Source organism: Coenobita brevimanus, chromosome 1 (assembly GCF_032717465.1).
Source record: "Coenobita brevimanus isolate Jiangsu-jjx chromosome 1, ASM3271746v2, whole genome shotgun sequence".
Classification (NCBI taxonomy): domain Eukaryota; kingdom Metazoa; phylum Arthropoda; class Malacostraca; order Decapoda; family Coenobitidae; genus Coenobita; species Coenobita brevimanus.
Genome location: NC_136954.1, coordinates 61,292,413 through 61,320,124, shown reverse-complemented (window position 1 = coordinate 61,320,124; position 27,712 = coordinate 61,292,413). Strand labels below are relative to the sequence as shown.

Sequence of the window (27,712 nt, the reverse complement as noted above, 5' to 3'; positions counted from 1 at the left end):
CTTAGTATTCAAGATGAAGATATGGCAATTTTAGACTAAGTTAGGGTAAAATGGACATACTTCCATGTAAAACAAATACTGAACTGGTGATATTTACATTTCTTACCAGGAAAATTATTACCACCTGTACTCTACATCTGAGAGGTAACAGAAAGATGTCAAGTGATCACATGGCATTCTCAGTCTGTGTGCGAGCAAGGCCAGCTCTATGAAGATATCTACACTTCGATGGATTGAGGATCTTGAGTCACATCACAGCATACATCCTCTCCGAACACCACCAGATCTTTGTACCTGAAATTAGTAAACAATTTCCCTTCAGCACTGGCAGTTTAGAGGGTGATGTGCTTTAACCCCTTAACCGCGGGGCGTCACTTTCGTGACGCTTGGGAGCAAGGGATCATACTGCGGGGCGACACTTTTGTGATTCTGAGTTATTTTGAATTCGCCCGGGCTTTGAAGTGGTGGCTTGTATCATCTATCAGTACTGCCAATGTCGAACACTAGTCAGCACTCCTAATCTCGTCTGTACTCCCATCCATTGTTGACAATTTCACCATTTTTCCCCGTTCTTGACTTCCCTCCCTACCTCCCCTCCTTACCCTATCCTCTCACCTGACCGGCCGTGCTACGCTAAGTAAATCTTCCCTGGAATTTTTCACTGATTTCATACATTGAAATAAACCCTATGCCCTATTCTTATACCAAATAATATATACAAGAAAGAAATAAGGTAAGTGAGAGTGCCATACTACTAGAATTGGCTAATTATCACCTGACAACACCTCACGTGCACTCGTTCGCTAATTTTCGCTGTTTATTTCCCCTTGAAATATGTCGTATAATCTATTTTCGTAATAAAAATATATATAAGAAAGGAAGGGAGAAGCCTAAGTGATATTTACATTCACCTGGAACTACCTAATTTTTTATGTATTGTCTTGGTTTCCTGCCAATCATTTTATTGCTATATATTAGCAGGTCTCATAGGGCTGAAGTTGGTAGTACTGAACCTACCGTAGCCAGGCGGCAGGAGGCCACCACTATCAGTTCACTGTCGTCTTTGAAAGTGGGAGTATGTCTGATTTGCTCCTGCTAACTTCCGTCGCTTCATAGCCCCATGCAAAAGGCCCTGTGACCTTTACCCCCTACTAAACCTCGTGTGGAAAGAGGTAAAGGGCTGACAATTGATAGAGAATGACTATGATCTTTTTATTGAGTAAAACAGCGCAAGTGGAATTGTAAATAAAGTGTAAATAATGTGTAAACAGCAAGAAAGCAATGAATGTAAATATAAGTGAACAGTGGAAAATAGTTTTAAAAGTTACTTCCATGCCCCTATTTCTCATCCATTCATTGTATGCTTTCTTCTTTTGTGCCACAAGAGGTGAGACAGGCTGTGGCACAAAAGAAGAATGCATACAATGAATGGATGAGAAATAGGGGCGTGGAAGAAGTTGAGAGGGGGAAGAGAGAGAGAGAGATGTAGAAAGAAAGAGAGAGGTGAAAAGATTAGTAAGAGAGAGTAAGAAGAGAGTGGATGAGGAATTTGGAAGGAATTTGAGTGTAAAGTGGAAGGACTGTAAGAAAATGTTCTGGAAAGAGGTGAAAAGAGTAAGACAGGGTGGAAGTGAAGTCAGCAGGGGAGTGAAAGATAAAAATGGTAAATTACTAGTGGAGAAGGGAGAAAAAGTGAGCAGATGGAGAGAACACTTTAAGGAATTGTTGAACATAGAGGATGGAAGTAATGCGAGTATAAGTGGCTGGGGAATGGCTGGGAGAAGGAGGGAGGTGAGAAGACAGGAAGAAATCAGTAGGATAGAAGTTGTGGAAGCAATGAAGAAAGTTAAATTGGGGAAAGCCCCAGGAATTGATGGAGTGTGTGTTGAAATGCTGAAGCATGGGTGAGAGATAGTAGTAGAATGAATGTGGAAGTTGTGCAGCTTGGCCTGGGAGGAAGGTAGAGTCCTGGAGGATTGGAAATCAGGTATAATTATTCCCTTGTACAAAGGAAAAGGGGAAAAAGAAGTGTGTGGTAATCACAGGGGCATTTGTCTTCTTAGTATAATAGGAAAGGTGTATGGTAGGATACTTATTGACAGAGTTAGAGAAAGAACAGAGAAATTAGTTGGAGAAGAACAGGGAGGCTTTAGGAAGGGAAGAGGTTGTGTATATCAGATATTCATTCTTAGATCTTTAGTGGAAAAGTTTCTAGAGAAGGGAAAGAAGTTGTATGCGGCTTTCATGGATTTGGAGAAAGCATACGACAGGGTGGATAGACAAGGATTGTGGAAGGTGTTAAGAATATAGGGAGTAGATGGAAAGTTGATGAATGCTGTGAAGAGTATGTACGATGGTGCAAAGGCTGCAGTGCATGTGGATGGTGAACTAAGTGAATTTTTCTCTTTGAAGGTTGGGTTGAAACAGGGATGTGTCATGTCTCCATGGTTGTTCAATCTGTACATGGATGGGGTAATAAAAGAGGTACAAGGTAGGGTAATGGATGTTGGAGTGGCCCTGGTGAGAGAGGATAGTGTTTGGAAACTCCCTGTACTGTTGTTTGCAAATGATACTGTGTTGCTGAGTGAAGACGAAGGGGAGCTCCAAGGCTTGGTGGATGAGTTTGGGAGAGTGTGTCAGAAATGGAATCTAAAGGTGAATGTAGGGAAGAGTAAAGTGATGGTCTTTGAGAGAGGTGAAGTCAGTGAATGTACAGCAAGGTTGGATGGTGAGGAATTGGAAAATGTGAGTACTGTACGTTTAAGTACTTGGGTAGTGTGATGAGTAAGGATGGAGGTTTGGAGGGTGAAGTGCATGAAAGGGTACAGCAGGGAAGAAAGGTTGCTGGTTCTTTGAAAGCAGTGATAAGAAACAGGGAAGTGAGCATGGAAGTGAAAAAGTTACTACATGACAGTATTGTGATACCAACTCTAACGTATGGAAGTGAAGCTTGGACGTTGCTGGAAGGACACAAGTCAAGAGTGAAAGCAGTGGAAATGAGTTATTTAAGAGGAGCCTGTGGAGTCACATGGAGAGACAGGCTGACGAATGAGGATATAAAGGAGCGTTGTGGTGTGGATGTGGATGTGATAGGAAGCGTTATGAGGAACACACTGAGGTGGTTTGGCCATGTGGAGAGGATGGAGGGTGAAAGACTGACGAAGAGAGTGTATGTGAGTGAGGTGGAGGGGGGAAGAGGGAAGGGGAGGCCGAGGATGAGATGGAGGGATGAGGTGGAGAGGTATGTGAGAGAGGGGAGTGTGAGTTGGGAGCAGGGGAGTGAAATGGCGGGGGACAGGGCGACTTGGAGGCGATTTGTTTGTGGCCACTCCGAACGGGATTGAGGCATCTGGCAATAGATAGATAGAAGTTACTTCAAGTGACAGTGCATAACACAGTGTAAATAAAATAGAAATGTAAATAATGTAAATAAAGTAGAGAACGTAAATAGAAATGTAAATGAGTGGTATTATAAGAATACGAGTATATATACTAGGAGTAATGAAAGTGAAAGTTTCACTCTAGCATGTATGAATACTATGAGTTATGAGAGTGAAGGTGAAAGTGACAGTCACTCTCAATGCTAGTATACAGGACGAGAAAGTGAATGCTACGTATTATACTGAAAGAAATTGAATCCCTACAGTGACAATAAACTATTATTACTGAAGGAAACTTATGGATAAAGACTGTAGATATATATAAGTGTTATATAGTAACAGAAATATAAACTGTGAGTGTTTTTATGAAGAATAGACAACACTAGCGGCGAACGATTGGAAGTGGGATGGTCATACGCCCTCGTAATTTTCATTGCTTTCACAGTGTTTTTTTGGGGGAGTATGGATTCCAAACAATTTGAGAATCACAGATTAGTGTTTCTAGTGATAATATCAGGCTGTGGTAATCATATTACGAGTTGTCGGGAAGTGTAAAGTGGAGACTTCGTTACCCAACTTCAGAGGTCTCCACAAGTCCTACGGTACTCGACGATGGCTCAACAAACACCCAAGGAGAAAGCTGAAGGTATGTGCCGTAAGTACAGTATATGTGATTTTAATATTCTAGGACTAATAACTGATTTTTGGCAAATATTCTTAAAGAGTCTGTCGGAGCACAAATATGCCCGCAGGAGCCGCAAATCAAAGTAAAACAAGCCCGTGGTGTAAGGATTAAAGGGTACAACATGGAAGAAAAGTTGCTGGTTCTTTGAAAGCAGTGATAAGAAAAAGGAAAGTGAGCATGGAAGTGAAAAAGTTACTACATGACAGTATTGTGATACCAGCTCTAATGTATGGAAGTGAAGCTTGGACCTTGTTGGAGGGACACAAGTCAAGAATGAGAGCAGTGAAAATGAGTTATCTGAAAGAAGCATGTGGAGTCACATGGAGAAACACACTGACAAATGAGGAAGTGAAGGAGAGTTGTGGTGTGGATGTGGATGTGATAGGATGTGTTAGGAGAAACACACTAAGGCACTTTGGCCATGTGGAAGGGATGGAGAGCGAGAGACTGACGAAGAGTGTGTATGTGAGTGAGGTGGAGGGGGGAGAGGGAGGGGGAGGCCAAGGATGAGATGGAGGGATGGAGTGGAGGGGTATGTGAGAGAGGGGGATGTGAGCTGGGAGCAGGTTAGTGAAGTGGCAGGGGACAGGGCAGCATGGAGGTGATTTGTTTGTGGCCACCCCTTACAGGATTAAGGCGTCTCGCAATAGACAGATAGATAGTGTTATACAGTACTGTAATATCAATACTCTGTTACAAGACAGATGATATAAAGTGTAGTGTAATGTAATAGGTTGCTGCAATATATGGTGGAGGTACAGGTATTGGAAACATGGGGAGTTTAGTTAACAAAAGGAAGTTAAGTCATTTATATGTGGTGCTGCACGAGATTCTTGCACACTGGTTCAGAGTTCTGCAGGTTTCTTTAAGACATGAGGTCTAAAGTGAATGTTGATAAGGGAGAGGTCTAGTGTAAATGATAATACATGTAAGGTCATTGCTGATGAAAAGGAGATTCACACTGTGATGTGCTGGTTAACAGACAGAGTTGAACTGATTGGTGATTTAAAGTACCGCAGTGCAGCGACTGAAAAGAGAAATATCATCATGTGCCCAAGTGAACTGGACCATGGAGTGGATTAAGGATGACCAGTCGCCATTGTTATTAGAAGCAGCCAGATGACTGCATGAAGGTGTGTTAGTGCCCACATTAAGTGTTATGAGTGTAAGACTTCAGTAAGGCATGAATTTGAAAAGCAAAAGATGAAACCAGTTTATATGGAACTGTTAAAGAATGTATGTTGTGTAGGTAGAATTAGAAAAGAAAAACTCATGAAAGATGTGAATGGGTGGAGTGTGATGGTTTGGGCATGTTGAGAGGATGGATGATGACAACTGGGTGTGCAAGATGGGACATGTGAATGTCGGGGGTACGGTTGTGAGAGACAAACCGAAAAAGACCTGGAGCGAGAACATACCGTGTGACCTCAGGGATAACAGACAGAACTGGAGGGCAGTCAGATACTGTGCAGTGTGGATAGCCACCATTAGATGATCAGGGTTCGTTTCGTTTTCGTTTCGTTTTTAAAGGCTCCAACATGCTTGCATGCGTCGGCCTTGGTCACCTAATGGCAGCTCTCCACGCTGCATGATCCATTGCAGCCTCCCTGTTCAGTCCCTTAATCCTGAGGTCACACTTAATGACCTCGTCCCATGTCTTTCTCGGTCTACCCCTCGTAACCCCACCCCCAATATTAACATGTCTCACCTTCCTCACCCAATTATCATCCCCCATCCTCTCCACATGTTCAAACAATCTCAATCTACCTCTCCTCATCACAACACCAATACACTCCAGTTCCATTCTACCTCTCAACTCTTCCATCGTGAACCCAGTCCCCCCAGACCTTGGACGCAGGGACGCACTACACATCCACCTAATCATTGTCATTTCTGTACGTCTGAGCCGGCGAATATCCTCCTCCTTCACTGCCCAGGTCTCACTACCATACAGCATTACACTCCTAACACATGCTCCATACACAGACCCCTTAGCACGTAGGGAGGGTCCTCTCATTGTCAGAAGAGGCAAGAGCTCCCTGAACTTCTTCCAACCACTTCTCACCCTAGCCACAGAGCTAGCTCCAGCCCCACCTCCAGCACACAACATGTCTCCCAAATAACAAAACTCTTCCACACACTCAAGAGATTCACCAGCAAGTTCAATTCTTTCATGTCCGACAATCTCCACCTGCTCTCCCCGACACGCCATACACATAAAATCAGCATTATCTCGCAGTCTACCTCCGATACCACTACATCTCTTATGCACCCATTTATCACAAACACCACACAAGATGGAATTACTTCCCATGCCCTTGTGGCAAAATGCACATGGCCACTCTCCCTCATCTTTGACAAGCACTAAAAATAAGAGTATGAGAGGGAAGGGTTGATGCATAAAAGTATGCTGGACCCTTTAAAAATGATATAAATGATAAAAAGGGACATGAGTGAGCTTAAATGGTATTTTCAAATAGAGAGAGTAGATGTGAACAGACAAGTGAAAAGTGTATCCTGCACAGTATGTGAATGAGTCTACGGGTAGGAGGTGTGTTAGATCAGACAAAATATGGCTGGATTTAGTTAATGAATGGGTGAGAAAGCAAGGTTTGGAAGAGGAAGAGGTAAATGAACTGATGAACAGAACTGCATGGATAATGTATGTGTGAGGATGTATAGCCATAAGCAAAAAACTGCCAATAATCCTTTGCCAGCATTGTGTCCTGCCTTCCACATTTCTTACTTCTCCTGAAACAACAGAGTACCCTTCCCTCTCATACTCTTATTTTTAGTGCTTAATACTGCTGCCTCATAAAAACAGTTACTGTAACACCTTCCATAGCCACAACTAGCAAAAAAGTTCTGTCAAGCTTTTGCCAACTGCTATACAGTTGTACCATATCATCGTATCAGTTATAAAGGCTCCAACATGCTTGCATGTGTTACACCACATCTTTAACTTACACTCAACAGAATGGCAGTATCCTGCATCATCATCATCACCACCCAATCCTGTGTTGCCCCATGAGCAATGTAAGAGCCCAGGACTAGGCAAGTTGGTCATGATTTTTAAGATGAGGGTAACCAGCCTCACTCATCCCTGAGTGGCATGACATGAGAAATAAACCCCAACCAACCCTTGGACATAAACCTATACAGGTTCAAACCAGCTGGAGCGCCTGAATTACTCACTAAATCACCAGGTACCATAATTTGGCTATGTGGTTACCATCCTGTGTAGTAAACTTTTCCTGGTGTACAGGAAACCATTTGGTTTGTCCCTCAGTGTAGAGTCACCCATATACAGAAGGAAGAGGAAAAACAGAAGAGGAAGGAAGGAAAGAAGGAAGAGAGGAAAGAGCAGTCACCCGAGAGCAGCTCTACAAGTGGGTGTATGGTAAGTGCCCCCATCTACCACTGTGGCCCCACCTACCACATCCTGCATGAGTCTGTAAACTGCATTTAAAAGAAAAATGAAAAAAATTCCCAATATATGGGTCAACAGCTATTTAAGGTATATTTCTTTTCACACTAGTGACCTTGACCTTTAACCCACAACTTTCATATTCAAACCTGACCCTGACCTAGATGTGGTTGACAGCTACTCACCTAAAAAAAAAAAAAAAAGTCAAGGCTTTCAAAAGCGAGAACCCCCCCCCCCAACACAGAAAGATGTGATAAAAAATATGGATTTACCTGCATCATGGGCAATAAAAGTGATGTGGATGGTTTGTCTATGAGGTAAGTCTAAGAATTCTAAAGGCTTGAATGATGTGCAAATGGGTATGTAGCCTGTATCACTGGGCACTCAGTTTATAGCTTTAATTTTGCACTGTCTTACTCCTAACAACCTCTTGTGTGAGTGAGATACATACAGTGGCATCCAAAGTACCATATTAGTCATTGGTGTCACATTCACATCACCACAGTGGCAGAATGGACATTGTCGCTGACTGGGAAGCTGCCTGCCCGTTAGCCCCAGGGTTCAAATCCTGGTGCATGCAGTCGGTAACACTTGACTCTGGTGTCCATCCACCTTTAATAGGCTGGTAGGTATAACGAGTACCTAGGGGAAGTAACTATGGTAACCTGGATGATGCAGTGGCTTTATATCTCTGGATATTGGATGAATAACCAGTTGCAAGCTCAATGGCCTAAGATAAACAGATAAGCAGTGTGGCTAAGCACCTCATGGCAGCTGCCCACACTTTACCTTTAACCACCTCACTTTATTAAAAGTCATTATATTTTCAGTGTAATAACTTTACTGCAATTTCATCTTACCATTACCAGACTACGCTTGTAAAGCTTTAGAAAGATCTCTTGTAATGAACAACTTCAATCTTGTGACATTTTTGTACTTTATTCTTGCTGCCACCCAATTATTTTAGCAACTTAGGACAGATATTTAGTAGTGAAAGAATGCACAAACTCTACACAAAGCTGAATAAAACAGTCTGGTAGTAGCAATGATAAAACAAAATACACCACTGTGCTGAAGGGTTTAACAGGATTAAAAAAAAAAAGCTGTATGTAATATTCCCAGTTCAACAGGTCTTGCTTAAACTAAATAAAATTATCTGGGGGTGGCATGAACAGAAAAAAGGCATTGCAGTGGTGAAATGGATTACTTCTTAACACTGATGTCTTTGGTACTTTAGTCTTGCTACCTAAAAACAGTTTTAAGAGTTAGAGGAGAATCTCTGGAACTGAAGAGGTTAGATACAAACTTTACAAACACAATCATCAGATCTCTCTTACGATTACCATAATGAAGTAGTCTGGCAGTAGTAAGAATAAAGTTTTAAAACTTTCTGTACTGAAGGGGTTAATGGAAAGCAATTATGATAATGACGATTATTGTAAAACAGGTAATGATGGTGCCTGAAAGAAGGCTTTCAACCACATGCAGGGAAAAGATAGAACATTTTACTGCAGGAAAGTTGAGCGACAGAGGAAAAAAAATATAGGGGGTACAGTATCTACAAAAGAATTAGGGGGGAAGAAATGGTAGCAAATACAAAAAATATATATATACAGTATAGGTAGCTACAATAAAACCTCTTACATATGGCTCTCTAACAACCGGAATTTTTCAAGAGGCTTATCGTATAAGAAAAAACAAAACAAAACAAAAAGTGTAAAAACAATTAACATAATAACTGCAAATTCAAATATTGTGCACGTATGTGTGCCGTCAGTCGGTACTCACCATCACTACCTACAGTACACTGTGCGGGAGGTTTCAGTCTTGGAGCGGGATTTGTGAACGGTGTGAGCAACTGTGAGAGTCTCTTGTGTGGACACTACACTCAGTGTTTTCCGTAATCATACCTAAAGTACCTGTTCTTAAGGCTAGGCCTAAATGAAAATGTGTAGTGTTGACTATCAAGGACAAATTAGACATTTGTAAAAGGCTCTGAAGCAATGAGAGAAGGCAAAATATCTTGGGCCAGTACAATACTGGCACATCAACTTTGTACGACATCAAGTTGAATTTTGCCCTGATGGGTATTGGATCTTAAGTGTAATATTTTGTGGCAATCCCAACTTCCGGGAGAGTTAGGTCTGGTTAGGATGGATTAGGTTAGATTTGGTTAGGTTAGGTTAGGTTTGGTTAGGTTAGGTTTGGTTTGGTTAGGTTAGGTTAGGTTAGGGTTGGTTAAAGGTACAACGAGCGCTCACATAACGCGGGAATATTGCACTCTGAAGCTCCCACTTCATGAGAATTCAACGTTATTGAGCCATATGCTTCCATGTTAAAGGGTTTCATGGTACCTAAACCAGCATCAAGTTCACCTTTTGGGGCCATAAATTTGAATCAAGCACATTGGAACACAGATGTGGTGGTGTACATGGCTCTCCCTGGTCCTCCCTCCATCCCGTCTCTTTCCCCTCCCCCCGTCCCTCCTCCATCCCCACTATGGCTGTATCTGCCTGGGCACAAAGAAAAAAATTTCCACTGACAAATTTGCCCTTGGAAACTGGTTATTACCGGTACAAATTGTATACCATCACCTTTGTTGGTGTTTATACTATCATATAAGCTAATAAAAACACACACAAAACTGATGAGTAAAAGTGTAGAAATGCAGTGAGAATAAAACTGTTCAAGGGTAAAAATGGCTTCAAGTAACTTCCCAACATCCTAGCACAAAACTTTACCTGCATCGAGCAAAGCATATGTCGAGATGCAGAATTTCACAAGGTTTGCTGTGGTTTTTTCAGAATTTCGATACAACCAATATTTATAAAAAAAAAAAAAAAATGCTGGGTATGGCAGGGGATGGAGGAGAGATAGGGGGCAGACCTGGGAATGGGGGGAGAAAAGGGGGGATGGAGACAATGTGTGTGTGTGTGTGTGTGTGTGTGTGTGTATTTACCTATTTGTATTTACCTATTTGTAGTATACAGGAATTGAGCAATGCTCGTGTTGTCCTGTCTCCATATCCACATTTATCAAGTCTACCTTTACACACATGAATGTTTTTCTCATGCACCACCTCTTTGTCTAAGTCGTTCCAAATATTTAAGAATATACCTAATTGTGATATACACGGAATGTACTAAGCTCGTGGGTTTCCGTCGCTGTTTCTCAATAAGTCGAATTTAACTTTAAACTCGTTTAAGTTTTTTGACTGGACGATCTCTTTGTCCAGGATATTCCATAAGTCTATACTTCTGTAAGGAAAGCTATATTTCTTGATATCCTTCAAGCAGCTTGACTTTTTCAATTTCATTCCATGTCCTCTTGTTGCTCTCTTATCCCATACAAAAAGATCTTCTTTGTCAATTTTATCTACTCCCACCATGGTCCTGAACACCGCAATCATGTCTCCCCTCTTTCTCCTTTCCTCTAACGAAGGCAAATCCAGTTTTTCCAGCCTCTCTCTGTATGACAGGTCTGTCAGACTGGGGACCATCTTGGTTGCTGTTCTTTGTATTCTCTCAATCTTGTTTATATCTTTCTTTTTGTGTGGGCACCACACTACTGCTGCATATTCTAACCTGGGGCGGATCATGGCCACTATCAATTTTTTCATCATTTCCTCATCCATATAATGAAATGCTACGCTTATGTTAGTCAAGAGCTTATAAGTCTCTCCAACTATCTTGTTAATGTGCTTTTCTGGTGACAAACTATCTTGGACCAGCACTCCCAAATCTTTCTCTTCTCTCCTTTTTGTGATTAATTCATTACCCAAAAAATAATTCAGTGATGGTCTCCTGGTACTTTTACCCATTTCCAATATTTTACATTTCTTTACATTAAATTTCATTTCCCACGTCCGGCTCCAATTGTGTATCCTATCCAAATCCTCCTGCAGTATTTTACAATCCTCCTCAACCTCTATCTTCCTCAAGATCTTTACATCATCAGCAAACAGACTCGCATAACTGTTCACTCCATCTACCATATCATTGACGTAAATCAGGAACATTACTGGCGCCAACACTGAGCCTTGAGGGACTCCACTTGTTACTTCCCTCCATCCAGACATCTTTTCCTTTATTACTGTCCTCATTTGTCTGTCTCTCAAAAAGTCTCTCATCCATTCCAGAAGTTTCCCCTTTAGTCCTCCTATATATTCTAGTTTCCACATTAGTCTCTTATGAGGTACCTTGTCAAAGGCCTTCTCTAAGTCTAAGTACACACAATCCACCCAACCATCTCTCTCCTGTACCACATCAATCGCTCTTGAGTAAAAGCTCAACAAGTTTGAAACACATGACCTTCCACTTCTGAATCCAAACTGACATTCAGCCAAAATATTCATCTCTTCCAGATATTCTATCCATCTGTCTTTCAGGATTCTCTCACACAATTTTGCGACCATGCTGGTTAGAGACACTGGTCTATAATTCAGGGGTTCTTCCCTGTTTCCTCCCTTGTAAATTGGTACCACATTTGCCCTCTTCCATTCTTTTGGCACTTTCCCCTCTTCCAGTGAGCATACAATTAAGCTGTGAATTTTATCCGCCAGTTGTTCTCTGCATTCCTTCAGTACCCAATTAGAAATTCCATCAGGTCCTGGGGCTTTCCTTACATCCTGAGTTTCCAGTAATTTATACACTTCCTGCACCTCCACTTTTATATCTTTCATCACCGGAACATTTCTAATCACTCCCTCCCCTTCCACAAGCTCCTTTTCTTTAGTGAAAACTGACTGGAAACGTTTGTTCATTATTTCTGCTTGCATTGCCGCATCCTTAAAGACCTCTCCATCTACTTTCAGCTTGGTGATTCCTTCCTTTTGTTTCAGTTTGTGTGTGTGTGTGTGTGTGTGTGTGTGTGTGTGTGTGTGTGTGTGTGTGTGTGTGTGTGTGTGTGTGTGTGTGTGTGTGTGTTTTTGTAGTATATCACCAAAACTTAAAAAAAAAAAATGCTGGGCATGGCAGGGGATGGAGGAGAGACAGGGGGCAGACTTGGGGATGGGGGGAGAAGAGGGGAGATGGAGGCAATGTGTGTGTGTGTGTGTGTGTGTGTGTGTGTTTTTGTAGTATATCACCAAAACTTAAAAAAAAAAAAAAAAAAAAAAAAAAAATGCTGGATGTGGCAAGTGATGGAGGAGGGACAGAGGGCAGACTTGGGGATGGGGGGAGAAGAGGGGGGGATGGAGGCAATGTGTGTGTGTGTGTGTGTGTGTGTGTGTGTGTGTGTGTGTGTGTGTGTGTGTGTGTGTGTGTGTGTGTGTGTGTGTGTGTGTGCGTGTGTGTATGTGATAGAGAGAGAGAGAGAGAGAGAAATGAGTGAGGAAGAGAATGAATAAGAGAATCAGTGAGTAAGTGAGTGAGATGGGGTGGGGGAGTATTAGTTCTTGTCTCTCTCCCTGTCCCCCTCATCCTCCCCCACCCCTGCTTGTCTCCCTCTCTTTCCCCCCACCCTCCATCACCCCCACTTGTCTCCCTCACCTTCCCCCACCCTTGCTTGTCTCCCTCTCTTTCCCCCCACCCTCCCTCACCCCCACTTGTCTCCCTCCCCTTCCCCCACCCTTGCTTGTCTCCCTCCCTGTCTCCCCACCCCCCCCTTATCTCACTGCCTGTGTGTTGTCAGTTGTCCCTAACCGCACCTCCCACTGCCTCATCTTACTGCATGTGATGCTTGCTGTCTCATTTTTTAACTAATGCAATCTGCACTCTGTCAGTCACCTGCCACGTCATGTGATTTCCAACCGCAATTCTATGCCTCGCGCTGTATTCTGTCTATCACTGGCCGCTCAGTAAGACTTTGAAACATAAATTGGGGCCTCCTGCCGCTTTATGTCCATCATCAACGCATAGGCAGGTCCTGTAAAAATTGAGCAGCTTCCTCCAATAGCGTTACATCTATTTGTTCTGCGTTGTGACTCCATTTGGACATCAAATTTTGCCTCCTGTGTTATGTGAGCTTCGCGCCATAGGATTGCGCATTATGTGCGCACTTGCTGTATCGGGGGGCAGGGGGGTGTCTGGCAGTTAACTTTGGCCAAGTTAAATTAGGTTAGGTTAGGTTTGGTTACATAGCTAAGTTTTCCGTAGCTTTGACACTGTTATTTGTGTTTGCATATTTAAGTACGTTTGATACACTGATGCATCCTGTCGAAGTGGTGGTTGGTAAACAACGCAGGCAGGCAGAGATGTTGTTGATAAACACATGACGTGGGTGACCTGGCCATTTCACTAAATACCAAGAAATAGGTATATTTTGTCTTTTCTCATTCACTTCCTACAGTCACAATTCTGCAGTTAATTATCTGTGTAGCATATGTACCAAAATTAGTTACTGTGAGATTATGAGTTTGTTACAATATAGGTGGAACTAGCAAACCCATTTGGTAAAGAATTACCAGATTTTCATTCAAAAATGGGTGTTGAAAAGGAGCATTCCTACAGTAATGGCTGGATGGAAAGGTTTAAGCTGCGTCACGGAATTCGCAAATTGGACATAGGTGGTGAAATAAAGTCAATGTTTGCTTGCCTAGGTATAAGGTCCATTATCCTCCATCATCTGGAAAACTCCTACTACCTGCTATGGTCAAACTTGGCTATAGCCAGATATGGAAGGTCTTATTGTAATTAGGCATGAAAGGTGTATGAATCTGTCGCTAAATTATTATCCTCAGCTGATGAGTTTTGAGAAGGGTGCAAGCTTGAGAGATAAATTACAAAGCAATATGTCCTATTTTAACCCTTATTTCTCAAGAAAACAATTATTTGTTTTTTCTTTTTGTAAGAAAGGAAGAAGAAACCAAAGACCAGGAGCCCGTAAACCATTCCTGCCAAGAAAAAAACAAAAACAATACAAAAGGGAGCCAAATTCAAGACCCGTTCATTTCAAGATGCCTGCATTTGAAAGGCTGGAGATCATAGGAAGTAGGAAATACGGACAGAGGGAGATAGTTCCAAAGCTGACCTGTTGCATAAATGAAGGACTGGGAGTAACGGTTAACTCTTGTATTAGAGAGTTGGACAGAAAAGTGTATTGTCATAAATATCACAGAGTAAGGCACTAACAAGTGGCTGTATCTTTAACAGGTTATGAAAACAGTATCAACAAGACCTTTCTCTCAAGCTGTTTACAAGCTTGTCCTTCGTTTGCTGACTCATGGAAGTCCACCAGTCTGTGCGGCCAATTAGTCTGAGATCACGAGTGTCTTTTAAAATGCCAAGGATCACTTCTGCACTTAAATCCTGCTGTTGGCCCAGCCTCAACTCCTTCAGTTGCAACAGACTGTTGCCCCTCAAGGCATACAGCAGCTGATGGGAGATAGACAAGAAAAATCAATATGGTACACACTGGCACTTTCAGCTTAACCTTTACACTATAACAAATCTTTCATAAGCTATGCAAATAAAACTGTCTGGAGTCAGCATTAATAAAATATACCTCTAAATGAATGAATGGCATTAATGGAAACTATTTCTATCCCCTCATTACCCAAGTCTCCCCTAAAACCCCAGAATTTGTGATGTCACTCCCCTAAGTTCCAGTCAATATCCTAATCAGTCGATGGAATGTGCTGGTACCCATCTCTCCCTCGGCTCCTCCCATTCCATGACCAGTCAGTCAATGGGCTTCACCAAAACTCCTCTCTAGGCTCCACCCAGTGAGTTGTGCTAGTATCAGTGACACATCCTTTTGCTCTTCCTGTTCTATGACCAGGTATTGAGAGGTGCTGAAACTTCCATAAGCTGGTAAGTTCATACTCAAAGGCAGAGCTACTTTATTAAAGCAGAGTTACCAGCTTGACCCAATTTATAGTACCACTTGTACGGAAAAACATCTGCAACATTTGAAACACATTGCTGTCTGACAATGAGGACTGTCCTATTCAGAGGAGAGTTTATATCTTCCAATGTCTGGCTGTTTTAATTTAAAAAAAATGATATGCACAGATAATGTGGACCATATTCTGTTCCCTCTATCCAGAAGGCTGTACACTGCTGTAAGTTCTTAACTATAATCAGTCCATGATACTGAATTATGTCTCAAAAACATTCAGATAAAAGGTAAGTTTATTCACATAGTGCCACTGTGCCTTTGCAGACTGTGACTTTTACAAACTGTAAGGTCATCCATAAATGTCATGGGACTGATCCCAGTCAGCACTTCCACACCTAATCCTCCTCACTCTCATGAGTTCATTACCCCAAAGCCCAATTTAGATTATTACCACTGAAATATTTCTCTCTCAAATTCTTCATATTGACTGTTTTACACCAAAAGGCTTTGAGGCAGACTGGGATCAGCAACACTACAACAAAACTGCACATTCTTGCTTGGCAGTGGCATCATAAAGTCCATTTCAATTGGAGTCTGTGACTTCATTTATACTGAACAATATATATTTTTTTTTTTTAAATAAAATTATACAGTTAATAACCTACTCTGATTGTCGGCAAAAACTGTAATACAGTACAGCACTATTTTTGTTGCTGCTTAACCTTGGTCTGTCTACCTGAGCAAAGCTGTTGACCACAGGTGAGCAACTGCCTCTGTACAGCCATCCTATAGCTACAGTAAAGTATGGTACAGGCACATACACTATCTAGAGAACCATCATCCCCTTGCAGTAAACAGTAGCTTGCCCAAGTTGTACCAGGGTGTTTCCTCACAGCAAGGTGCAGGGAATATGAGAAGTCTGGCTCATGAGTGGAGACTGCATTTGCTTTGCTCCACCCTGGGTGCACAGTGTCAACATGTGCAGGCTCCTAGTCAGTGCTTATACAATAATGTGCTGTATCTGACTGGAACTGTCAAAATGAAGAAAAATTTAAGTGAAATTCTTATGTAATGAGAAGAGCCCTCCCAGTTCCAGCATTCACTTCAATGACATTCTTCATTGTACTCAAGATATCACCAGACGACTTTGTTCAATGATGATGTTTAAATGTAGTACAGTGATAACAAAGTTAACTAAAAAGTGCTCAGAGAGCACATACCGCCAATAATGCCATTGCCATTAAACTGGATCCAGATCCAGATCCATGGATAAAGGATCCAGATCCGGAGCTGGAGCTACACCAAAATTCAATCAAGTCTTTCTTGGTCCATGATCCACCTTTCCACAATATTTCATTGAAATTCACTGAGAACTTTTAGAGATATTGTGCAGTACACTCCAGACTCGCATCCAGATCCGCCCCCAAATTTAATCATTTCTTTCTTGGTCCATGGCCCACCCTTCTACAATATTTCATCAAAATCCGTTCATAACTTTTTGAGTAATCCCGAAGCCAGATCCATGGATATGGGATCCGGATCTAGATCTGCATCTGCCCTAAAATTTAACCAATTCTTTCTTGGTCCACGGTGCACCTTTCCACAAAATTTCATTGGAATTCATTGAGAACTTTTGAAGATATTGTGCAGGATACTCTGGATCTGGATCTGGCCCAAAATTTAATCAATTCTTCCTTGGCCCATGGCCCACCATTTCATGAACTTTCATCAAAATCCGTTCATACCATTTTGAGTAATCCTGTTAACAGACAGACAGACAACACATATACCAACCAACATGGGGAAAAACATAACCTCCTTGGTGGAGGCAACTATGGTCATATTTAATCCATCCAGTTTGAAAAATCTCTAAGGTTGAATAAAACTGTCTAAGGGCTGCAAGAATATACTGTATAGCCTATATCAATAAAATATATTACTGGATGCAACAGGTTAAGAGTGTATTATGACTGGGTACTAACCATGCCTGGGTTGATGAATTCCGTATAGAAGGTTAAGCAGGTGAGGTCAATACTCCAATGCAGCAGCACATCCAGTATTGTCTGTAGTCCCTGCTGCCTCTGCAACACAACTCTACTCAGACATACTGTACTACCAGTACAAAAATCTACAGTATACTACCCTGTCAACTACAGACACACAAATGGCCAATCATAATTGTGTGGGATATGCTACAAACATCAGAATGTGCCAGTGAATGGGGAAATCCTGCAATTAACTGGTGCCCTTCTCCTTTCCTAAACAAATAAAAAAAAAATGCAGCACCCAAACATCATCAAACATGGGAATTTCCCAGCTCAAAGTGTACCTGAGATGAAATGAAAAAATACATTTAACACAAGAGTATTTTTTTATTACTGCACGAATAACAAACCATACAGAACATACTCATGAATGTGAAGGGCCGGCTGCACATTTTGGTATTATCTGTACATAAGGTCAAAACAATATCACTCAGGAGGGGTCCTATGATATTCCAAATGATCAGTATGGCTACTATCTATCTACTTATCTATTGCCAGATGCCATAATCCTGTAAGGAGTGGCCATTTGACTTTGAGTTACTGTATTGGTTTTACGGGGAGGGGCACTAACCCTCCACCAACCCACTTGTTGACACATAGGGAGCATGTATGAGTTGGTTATAAGGTTACCACCCAGCATTGTAAATGGTTTCTTGGCTTACAGGAAACCATTTGGCTTGTCACTCAATGTAAAGCCACCTGTAAAGGAAAGAAGAGCAATAAGAAGTGACAGGAAAGATGGAAGATACTGTATATGAAGAGAGGAGGGACGGCACAGAAAAAGAATGATAAAAGGCTAAGGAAGACGTAGGCAGCACTACATCAAGTGAGTGGATGATGGTCACCACCACCTACCACCAAGTATGGCTACTGATGTCCACAAATTATTAACTTATTTTCATGTGCATATGTATGTAGCAACAGTGAGATTTTTACTACAGATAAATTAGAAAATGTCACAAACAAAAGATCAGATTCATATCGAAATCGGATGAGTAACTATAAAAAATAAATATGGTACCTAGTACAGTATATGTTTGTTTCACCTAATGACTCTAAACTCTTTATTGTACCATATCTACTGTAATTAAAAAGATATGCAAATTCATCATCACTGTCTTTCACAAACTTTAAGGAATTTAGTGCTGAATTTGGCTGATACTTGCAAATCTAATTTTGTTTGGCTAACAACAAAAGAATACGTGCATTACTAATGTTGGTACAAGTACTTTATAGAATCATATACTGGATATTAATGTATTAAACAACATCAAAGTATCACAATAACTTTAACTTTTCTATTTGGATTTTCATTTTAAGGAAGCAATGAAGTGATTACTGTACTGTACTGCACCTTTATTTTGTAAAAGGTTATTAAGACACATTAATACTTAAAAGTAACATCTTTGCCACTGGCCAAATAACAACAAACATACCACAGAACACAAAACTCTTCCCTAAAAGCACGTAAGTCTCAATCATTTGACAAACAGTAAACACAACATTTTAACTTTTAAAAACTAAGCCAAATCTTGGCAGTTAACATCATCATCATCATCATCATCCAATCCTACATTGCCCCATGAGGAGCGTAGGGGCCTGGGGCTAGGCAAGTTGGTCCTGACATTTAAGATGACAGTGACCAGCCTCACTCATCCCTGAGTGGCATTATGTGAGCAATAACTCCAACCACCCCTTGGATATAAACCTTCACCGGCTCAATCCGATTGAAGTGCCACAATTACCCACTAAACCACCAGGTGCGATAATTTGGTTATATGGTTACCACCCAGGATAGTAAATGGTTTCCTGGTGTACAGGAAACCATTTGGCTTGTCACTCAGTGTGGAGTCACCCATAGGCAGAAGGAACTGGAAAGAATGAAGGAAAGACAGACAAAAGAGAAGTGTAAAGTCACCCATAAACAGAAGAAAGAGGAAAGAATGAAGTAAAAAGGAAAGAAAGGGAAAGAAGGAAGGAAGGAAAAATGGAAGGAGAGGAAAGGGCGGACACCTGAATGCAGCACTACATCGAGTGAGTGGATGGTGAGCGTCCCCACCTACCATACCGGCAGTTACCAATATTGTAGATACAGTGGGGCACCAACTTTCGCTACAGCAGGATTCGCGGAATCCACTTTCGCGGCATGCACCAAATATTCCCTAACTTCCACTTTTGCTTGAAAAAAATTGATTTTCGCGCACAAATTTTGGGTTTGGGACAATATTTTGAACTTTGAATTTCCTGCACCGCCCGCTCGCAACCCACCGCCATCTTGAATGACGTCATGTCAACACTCTGTCCACCCATTCCCGCCATTGTGTACGAGCTTGCTAGCTCCATTGTGTTGGATTCTCACGGTTCAATGGCCTCTACTATACCTGGTGGTGGGGGGGGAGAGCCTGGTGGTGTGGGGGGAGGGCCGGGAGGCAGTGGTGGTGATAAAAAGTGGCCGGGACATTCAAAGTCAGGAGGAAAGGCCAAGGCTAAAAGAGAGTATCGTGTTGGAGTGAAGAAACGGCAGTATAATAATGAAATGAAAAGGAAGATAGTTGAGTTTTTATTGTTTGTATCTCACAATGCAATGTACAATAGTGATTTGATGTACTGTATTGCAAGTGAAAATGAAAATCTGATGTTACTTTAGGATAACCGGGAACCAATTAGCCTTTTTGCCATAAAGACAATGCCCCAACTTTCGCTAATTACACTTTCGCGCATTATTTTTGGACCCAATTAGGCGCGAAAATTGGTGCCCCACTGTATATGATATGCATAGCATACGTAAACTTCTGGTCATTAACCAATAATGAAACACTGCATTTATGCTTAACAAGTATTTAAAGTCTTGGCTGGCTGGCCATTAGCCATAAAATGAAACAATTTTTACAATTAAAAGTTCATAACATCCTGATCATTAGCCAACTATAGGCCAAATCATCCCACAGAGTTAATGCATAGTGGTAAAAATACATCTATTTTAATCTCTGAGATTGGATTTAACTAACTAGTAGTCAAGGACTGGTGCGCTCCATATATATCATGACTAAAACTGTATCCCATGAAATAAAGCATTAGTAAGTACAGCCAGCTCTCCTACAATGCAAGATCCCAGAACATGGAAATTACAGAAAGCAGGAGGCACCTGTTTGTGTTTCAAAATCTTACCACACAGAAAAAGATGCATATAACATGGTGGGAGGCACCTGTTTATGTTTCAAAATCTTGCTATGAAGAAAAGATGCACATTACAAGGATCTCAAATGATGATGTACGGTATTGCAACGACATGTATGCATGGTGTGTTGTCACGGTCCTGTAGTGGCCACCACCAGCATCCACTACAACAGTCCCCCCTGGAACCACTTCCCTTGGCAGGTTCAGAGACAAAATATGCACACTCATGGTAACAATGGCACAGGGGACCCCCGATCACTGTGCCCTTTTTGCCCACAGGTGCATCTGGTCTGGCTTCCCCGGAATGCTTGTGGAGTCACCCACTCTACTCCTGCAGGTAAAAAGGGCACAGGGCCAGGGGTCCCCAGTCCCCTGTGCTGTTGTTGCCTGGAGTGCACGTATGTTGACTCCAAGCCAGCCAAGGGAATTGGTTGCAGGACAGACTGTCATAGTGGATGATGGTCATGGTCACTACAGTCAACTGAGAATTTCTTCTCCACTTGAGCCTGCCCCCTCCCCATGCTGTGACTGTACTTATGCTCTGTGTGACTCCCCCCCCCCCGCCACCTAACCCGCCCCCACCATGCCATCGAAGCATTCAAGATGAGTAATGTTGCAGTGTTTGTATGCTGGAAAGTCTTTATTAGGTAAGTAAATGTCCTGAAAAAATAATGAAAATGACCCAAAATGGTGAACATGAGGCTGGCTTGGGTCCCAAGAAACCTTTTAACATGTAAACACATGGATCCTATAATGCGCGATCCTATTGTGCAGTGCTTTCTGGGTACAATATTCTCGTGTTATAGAAGAGGGCATTGTACAGTGTATGCCAGCCCCATACCTGTACATATGGTAGGTAGTACATATATGGTGTACTGTTGTGGCTCATATTATGCACACTAAAAATGTCACGCAGTCTCAGATTTTAAAGGGTAACCTCTTCAGTCAAGTACATCTTTGTTCACCTTCGATAAGCTAAGCGCTGAAGCCTCTCTGGTTTAACTGAGCAACACTTTTTGGTCACATGTGCACACATGCACTAGTGGCCTACACACCATCACCCATTAACACACAACCATCAGAAGACATTCATGCTCTCTCTTCAATTTATCATCTTTATTTAAGATATGCAATGTTGCAAACTTTGTCTATCCATCTATCTATCTATTGCCAGATGCCTCAATCCTGTTTGGGGTGGCCACAAACAAATCACCTCCACGTCGTCCTGTCCCCCGCCATTTCACTGCCCTGCTCCCAACTCACACCCCCCTCTCTCATATACCTCTCCACTCCATCCCTCCATCTCATCCTTGGCCTCCCTCTTCCTCCCTCCACCTCACTCACATACACTCTCTTTGTCAGTCTTTCACCCTCCATCCTCTCCACATGGCCAAACCACCTCAGTGTGTTCCTCATAACTTTGTACAATGTTATTAATGAAGGAGCATAAGCAAGATACTGTACCTGTATATAGTATATACATGTAATGTTTTACCTCTGTTACAAAAAGAATTGTTTCACTGTAGAAGCTGAGCTGAAACAAAGTTGCAAAATGATGTTCATCCCCATATTACATGTTGTAAATCACTTCTTTAATTACATTGCAGTGAGAAGAGTTAATGTAAACATTACGAATAAATAAAAACTGTACAAACTAATGGCTGAGGGCAGTTTGCCCTTATGTCAACAACTTGTGTGTACACCCTTTACATACATAATTCCACAAGGCCACCACATTTACATAGTACACTAGTACAATGAGACCAGTATACCACACACTAAACTCACTGCTTTTGGCCTTGGGTTTTTATTTTTTCCCCCTTCCCACTCACCCATTCATTACTGTGAACATTAATAGTTTTCATTAAGACTGTTCTCTAGCAGGCTGCCAAACAGTGTCAAGGTAACAAAACTCTTTCACACAGAACTAGGCTAAGCAATGAACGAAATCTTGAATAAAAGGCATAACAGAATTTCTTCCATCAGTTTCCGATATTGATATCAAGAGTACAAATCGGTATCAGTTCTATATCAGAAAGAATGCAAAACTCAGTGATACTGCAGTTCAGTGAATTGTATCAGTTACAGCACTAAGCTACTCATACTGAGGGGGTTGAGCAACTACCACTATTCCACTTTGGCCACTCTGAAATGCCATGCAAATCAGTACCATATTACAACACAGCAATTACACATGTTTATCAGATTAATCATCATCCTGCTTCTTTCTCCAACAAGAAGGTAGTGATATAGGTGCCAAACCGTATGGTACTGTCATCCATCATTCTTGATGGGTGTTTGGGAAATAATAAAAATCTGCAAATAATGGGAGCCCTCAGAATGGCTCCCCACAGCCATAATTTAACTATTGGTATGTGATAGTCTAAAAAACTCTTTGTCTATCTCTAGACGGACACTGTAATCCCACAAGTGATGGCCATTTGTCTTTGAGTTAGTTGTTTTACAGGGAGGGGTACTAACTCTATGCCAAACCACTTGTTTACATGTACAGAACACATGTGGGTTGGTTATATAGTTACCACCCAGTGGTGTAAATGGTTTCCTGGCTTACAAGAAACCATTAGGCTTATCACTCAGTGTGAGGCCACCTGAAAAGGAAAGAGAGTAATAAAATGTGATAGGAAAGATGAGAGAAGTAGGAAGAGTGGAGGGTAGACACAGAAAAAAAGAAAAATGATAAAGCTGAAGGAACAGGTAAGCAGCACTACATCAAGTGAGTGGATGATGGTTGCCACCATCTACCACAAAAAAACCTTTGCAGTGCCCAAAAATATCATCACCCATTCAAATCAGCTTGCTTAAAATGTATTTTCATATGACTTACTGAGAAATTTTGTTCAGTCATCCCAATGAACAGATTAAACTAGTGTATTTTATCATAGTTTACTTATCCACAAAAAACAAAAGCTGGCAAAATTGTAATGATAAAAAAAAAAAAAAAAAATTATATGCCACTACGTAACCCTGACTGAGGATCATTTATTGAGGCTATGCTCCAATGCCATTACACTCTTGCTAGTGCTGTAGCTACTGCTGTAGAATCCAGAACATTCAAGTGAAGTGACACACTGCACATCAAAAGGAGTCTAACACAAAATGAACTCTGTGAAGTACTGTATTAAAGAAAACTAAAAAAAGTAAGATGAGATACATACCTGGAATCTGTGAGTAAGAGTGGTGAGGATGGGCCCCTGGTAGTAAAGATGTGTGAGGCGGGTAAAGACTGGGCCACAGTCCCACAACTCTCCAGGGCCACCATGGTGAGGCTGCTCTACTCGCAGGTGTGTTAGGTAGGGAAAACAGATGGACAGAGCCCCAAGATGATAGGCATCTACATAGGAGGGTTCCATAAGGCTGACCTCTGTTACATGGCAACTGATGGGCATAGGATCATCACTTAATGAAATGTGGTGGTGGAAGAGCAACCACTCCAACCCATGCAGACTGACCCGCCTCAGCCCTTGCAGTATTGCAAGTGTCAAGAATGTAGGTTTAACTTCTTGCACCAGTAGGTGGAGCAGAGTGATGTGCTCAAGCTGAGGACAGGCTGTACAGATGACTGTGAAGGCCGGTTCTTGGGCCACAATAGTGTAGGCTGTGCGGTGTAGGATTGGAGGGTCATCTTCAGGGCAGTCATCCACCAGGTCTCTTATCACAGCTGCCTGTACATCGTAACCTGCATCCATGATGGCCTCCAGACTCCTCAGTGGTAAGTTCTCCACAATATTCCTCACACCAGTATATGTTAACCATGTCTCACTCACATTAAGGTGTTGTAAACCCTTCATTCGCAGCAGAGCAGGAATACAGTCCACAAAATCTTCAACTGGCCCAAACTTTCTTAAGGAGTCTGAATCAAGTCCTGAGTCTGTGAGTGCCACATGTTTCAAGTCCATGTAAGTTAGGTGAGGGCTATTTGCTGCCAAACCCTCAAGAAGTTGATTTATCATTCTGCTGGGAAGTTTCACATACCGCAGTGTCAGGTGTCGCAACAATGGCATCTGTGTTAATGATTCTGCCAGCAAGATGAAGTTGTTTTTGTCTAACTTCCAAACACTGTCCATGGAACTGACCAGTCCTCGCAGGTTCCTGGCTGTACTAAGAGTTGTCAGGTACCTTGATGGATTCCGGGTTGGGTACTTGTACTTGTCCACATCCAGATGTGTGATGGAAGGGGAGAGAAGAATCAGGGCCAACTCATCAATGAAATCCAAAACAGAAGAATCTGAGCACTTGCTAGTGACACTATCAAACACTGGGGAGAGTTGATCCAGAAACTCTGCATGGTAGTTTGGTGGCACAGACTGCAGAAGCTCCCTCAAGTATGCTGCACATGGCTCACTGTGTCCAACTGCCACATACTGACACACTAGTTCCTTAAGCAATTTCACACAGGTTTTGACTGCCAGTGACAACAGTGTCTCTCGACCATCATCATTACCATTCATGATTCACTTTGCACTTATGTCCCACAACCTATGGTAAGTTTATCTCTAATGCATATGACACATATATTATTTTCTTACACTTTGCAGTTATTTCAAGTATGATGATATTGTGTTTTCTCATTAAATGCACTATGATTAATATCTAGTTTCTTAATCAATGGGGAAAAAAAAAAAAGGCACTTAAAAATTACAATACTTGTAGCTATCTACTGTAAGGGAACATTTAGGTTATAATGTTATGTTGGTAAACCATATTCTTACAGTACATTACATTAAGTTAATCAATAATAAAGCACAATTTCTTACAGGAAATATTCCCAAATCAGAAAATGTGTCTTACATGTAAACTGTATTTCCATGACAGATGAAACAAAAAAGCATTAATTCGTTACCAGTGTCCAGCCAGATGATACCATAAAATCATTACAGTACCATAAAATACAAGCACTAGCATGAAACATCTGTATAGTACATTACAATATTAAAAGCTCACCATGTTCTCAACCTTGCTACTTTCCCTGAAAATGTAAAATTATCACATCAAACAACTTAAGAGCAATATATTCACTATCTATCCAGAATCTAGCTTAGAGTTCTAATATAAAGTTCTTGCTATGCAACTGCCTTACAATGAAATGGAGAATAATACTGTACACAGTTTAAATTATCACATCTTACTATGGGTTTCACTACCAAACAAATACTGCAACTCCACCACAAAAAAATATAAAGATTTTTTTTTTTATGTACTGGTAATCCAACATGTTCACAGCAAAAGGTAATGTCTTCTGTTATTTATGCACTTAGCTGAGTTTTATCATAAATTCACAAAACTGCACTGTTCTGATGGGCTTGCATTATAAACACATATTGTGGTCAACTTCCTAGTTTCTCATCTATGACAGCTTTCAATACATCAACTACTCGCAGGTCCGTGAAGGCATCGATCATAAGTTTAAGCTGTTTAAATTCTGTGGCTTCATTAGGGCTGTGAAATTTTTCCACACGGGAGTTTTCAGTAACACCATAAACAATCCCTGTCTCTACCTCAGGACCATACACCTCATGCATATACTGTAAAAAGGGAACACAAGAGACTGGCTCCATGGAACGAGGTTTAACTGCCTGCATACAAGGAACTTCCTCTTCTACTGCCACTGTCTCTCCAGTCTGTTGGCAGTGAGCAGTCTTTTCACCATACAATACCTCTGCATGGATATTCAAGTCTTCATTTTGATCAACTTTAACATTTCCATCATGATGACTATCTCTGGATGCTGTGCAACCAAAAATAGAATCAAGTAAGAGATTGAGGTGCTGTGTTGGGGTCATAACAGCCAGATCAGTCATGTTGGGGTTGAACACAGAAGAAATGAGATTAAGAGAGTGAACACCTTGACAGAGACTTGCCACTTGATACCTCACAATAGATTCCTTCACTCGCTCCCCTCTGTCTGAAGGCAGCTCAAGCCAAGTGTTGATGCTGATAGAAAATTCTAAGTTCTCAACAGAGTGCCACCACTGCTTTGGTACAAAAAGAACATCACCTGGTTCAAGGGTTACCACATAAGGTGTTGAGTAGGACAGCCTCGGGTGGGTCTTGGTGCTAGGTCGGGGAAAACCAACCTCGCTATAGATGCTTGATTCTTCAAAAGGGACACGAGTGGGGGATAAGAGATGTGACTGAGATTTTGGAAACAGCACCCAACGTTTCCTACCAACAATCTGCGCTACAAGATTACATCCATATGTGTCTATATGGCATGGAGTGTTGGCTCCCATTGTGCCAATCCACAAAGTACTGTCTTTGACGCCTCTTTCTGGGAAACCAAAAGCTCCCCAGTCTACAGCATCAGCCAATTTATCAGCACATGACAAGTCCTTCATATACACATAATCAAAATAGGCCCAAGAGAGAGAACACGTCGCCTCAGCTTTACATTTTGTTAAACACGATCTCTTACCACTCATCCACTCAAGAAACTGTGAGTAAGTCATTTCTCCTATTTTGCATTCTGATTCCCACTGAGGGCTACCCAGAGAAGTACCTTCTGGTAAAAGTGAGCCTATTCTGAAGGATAACACTTCCTCTGAAAACAACCTGACCCAGTCCTTTTGCTTCCACTTGATGCACGGCCACTTGCAGCCTCCTCGAAACACTGTAGGTTCTGAGAGTTTATGGAGGATTGTTTCTCTCATCACCACATGTACAGGCTCAGACACACCTGGCCAATCTGGAACAATGTTTGTACACAGTCGCTTGTGAGCTGGTTCACCAACTTCGCTCAACTCACCATCTCTCTCAGAAGGATTCTTTGCTTCCCCCTGCCCTAACTCCATTATACCTGTAGCCAAAAAAAAAAAAGGTACAAAATTATCACCATTCCCCCACTACAGTAGGGAAACTAGGCTCCTAAATCTTTGGGAGATATGATTCTGAGGAGCAAAGAAGTCCTACATAAAATACTGGCCCATCCAACGATGCAGGTTTTAAGGCTATTGGTACTTGCAAAAACTGGGCAGTAGGACTGCCATATCCATACACCCCCAACTACCACTGTGGGTACTTCAACTGTGGCCTACCAGCCTGGGCTAAAGAGCCTGCTCCTAGTACAAGAACATACCAGTACTTACAGAAAATAGTGTGCATATTAAATGATAGATTTATGGTCCATAATAAAGTATCCCTTCACTCCTACAATGCAACTTTTGAAATACTGGCATGGCACAGTTTAATGTTTACCCAAATA

General features: G+C 41.7%; 2 protein-coding genes across 2 annotated transcripts; both read right to left on the bottom strand.

Moving 5' to 3' along the window:
* On the bottom strand, positions 1-24,962 carry LOC145406055 (uncharacterized). The gene is made up of 4 exons (XM_080277278.1): positions 23,670-24,962; positions 17,254-17,352; positions 14,609-14,805; positions 1-294 (listed from the first exon to the last, which is right to left on the bottom strand). Exons 1-4 carry the CDS (start codon positions 24,960-24,962, stop codon positions 219-221), a joined length of 1,665 nt encoding a protein of 554 aa, XP_080133404.1. The 3' UTR covers positions 1-218.
* An 876-nt stretch (positions 24,963-25,838) lies between these two features.
* On the bottom strand, positions 25,839-27,302 carry HSPBAP1 (HSPB1 associated protein 1). The gene has a single exon (XM_080272306.1). The coding sequence runs from the start codon at positions 27,300-27,302 to the stop codon at positions 25,839-25,841; it is 1,464 nt and encodes a 487-aa protein (XP_080128432.1).
* Between the last annotated feature and the right edge of the window lie 410 nt (positions 27,303-27,712).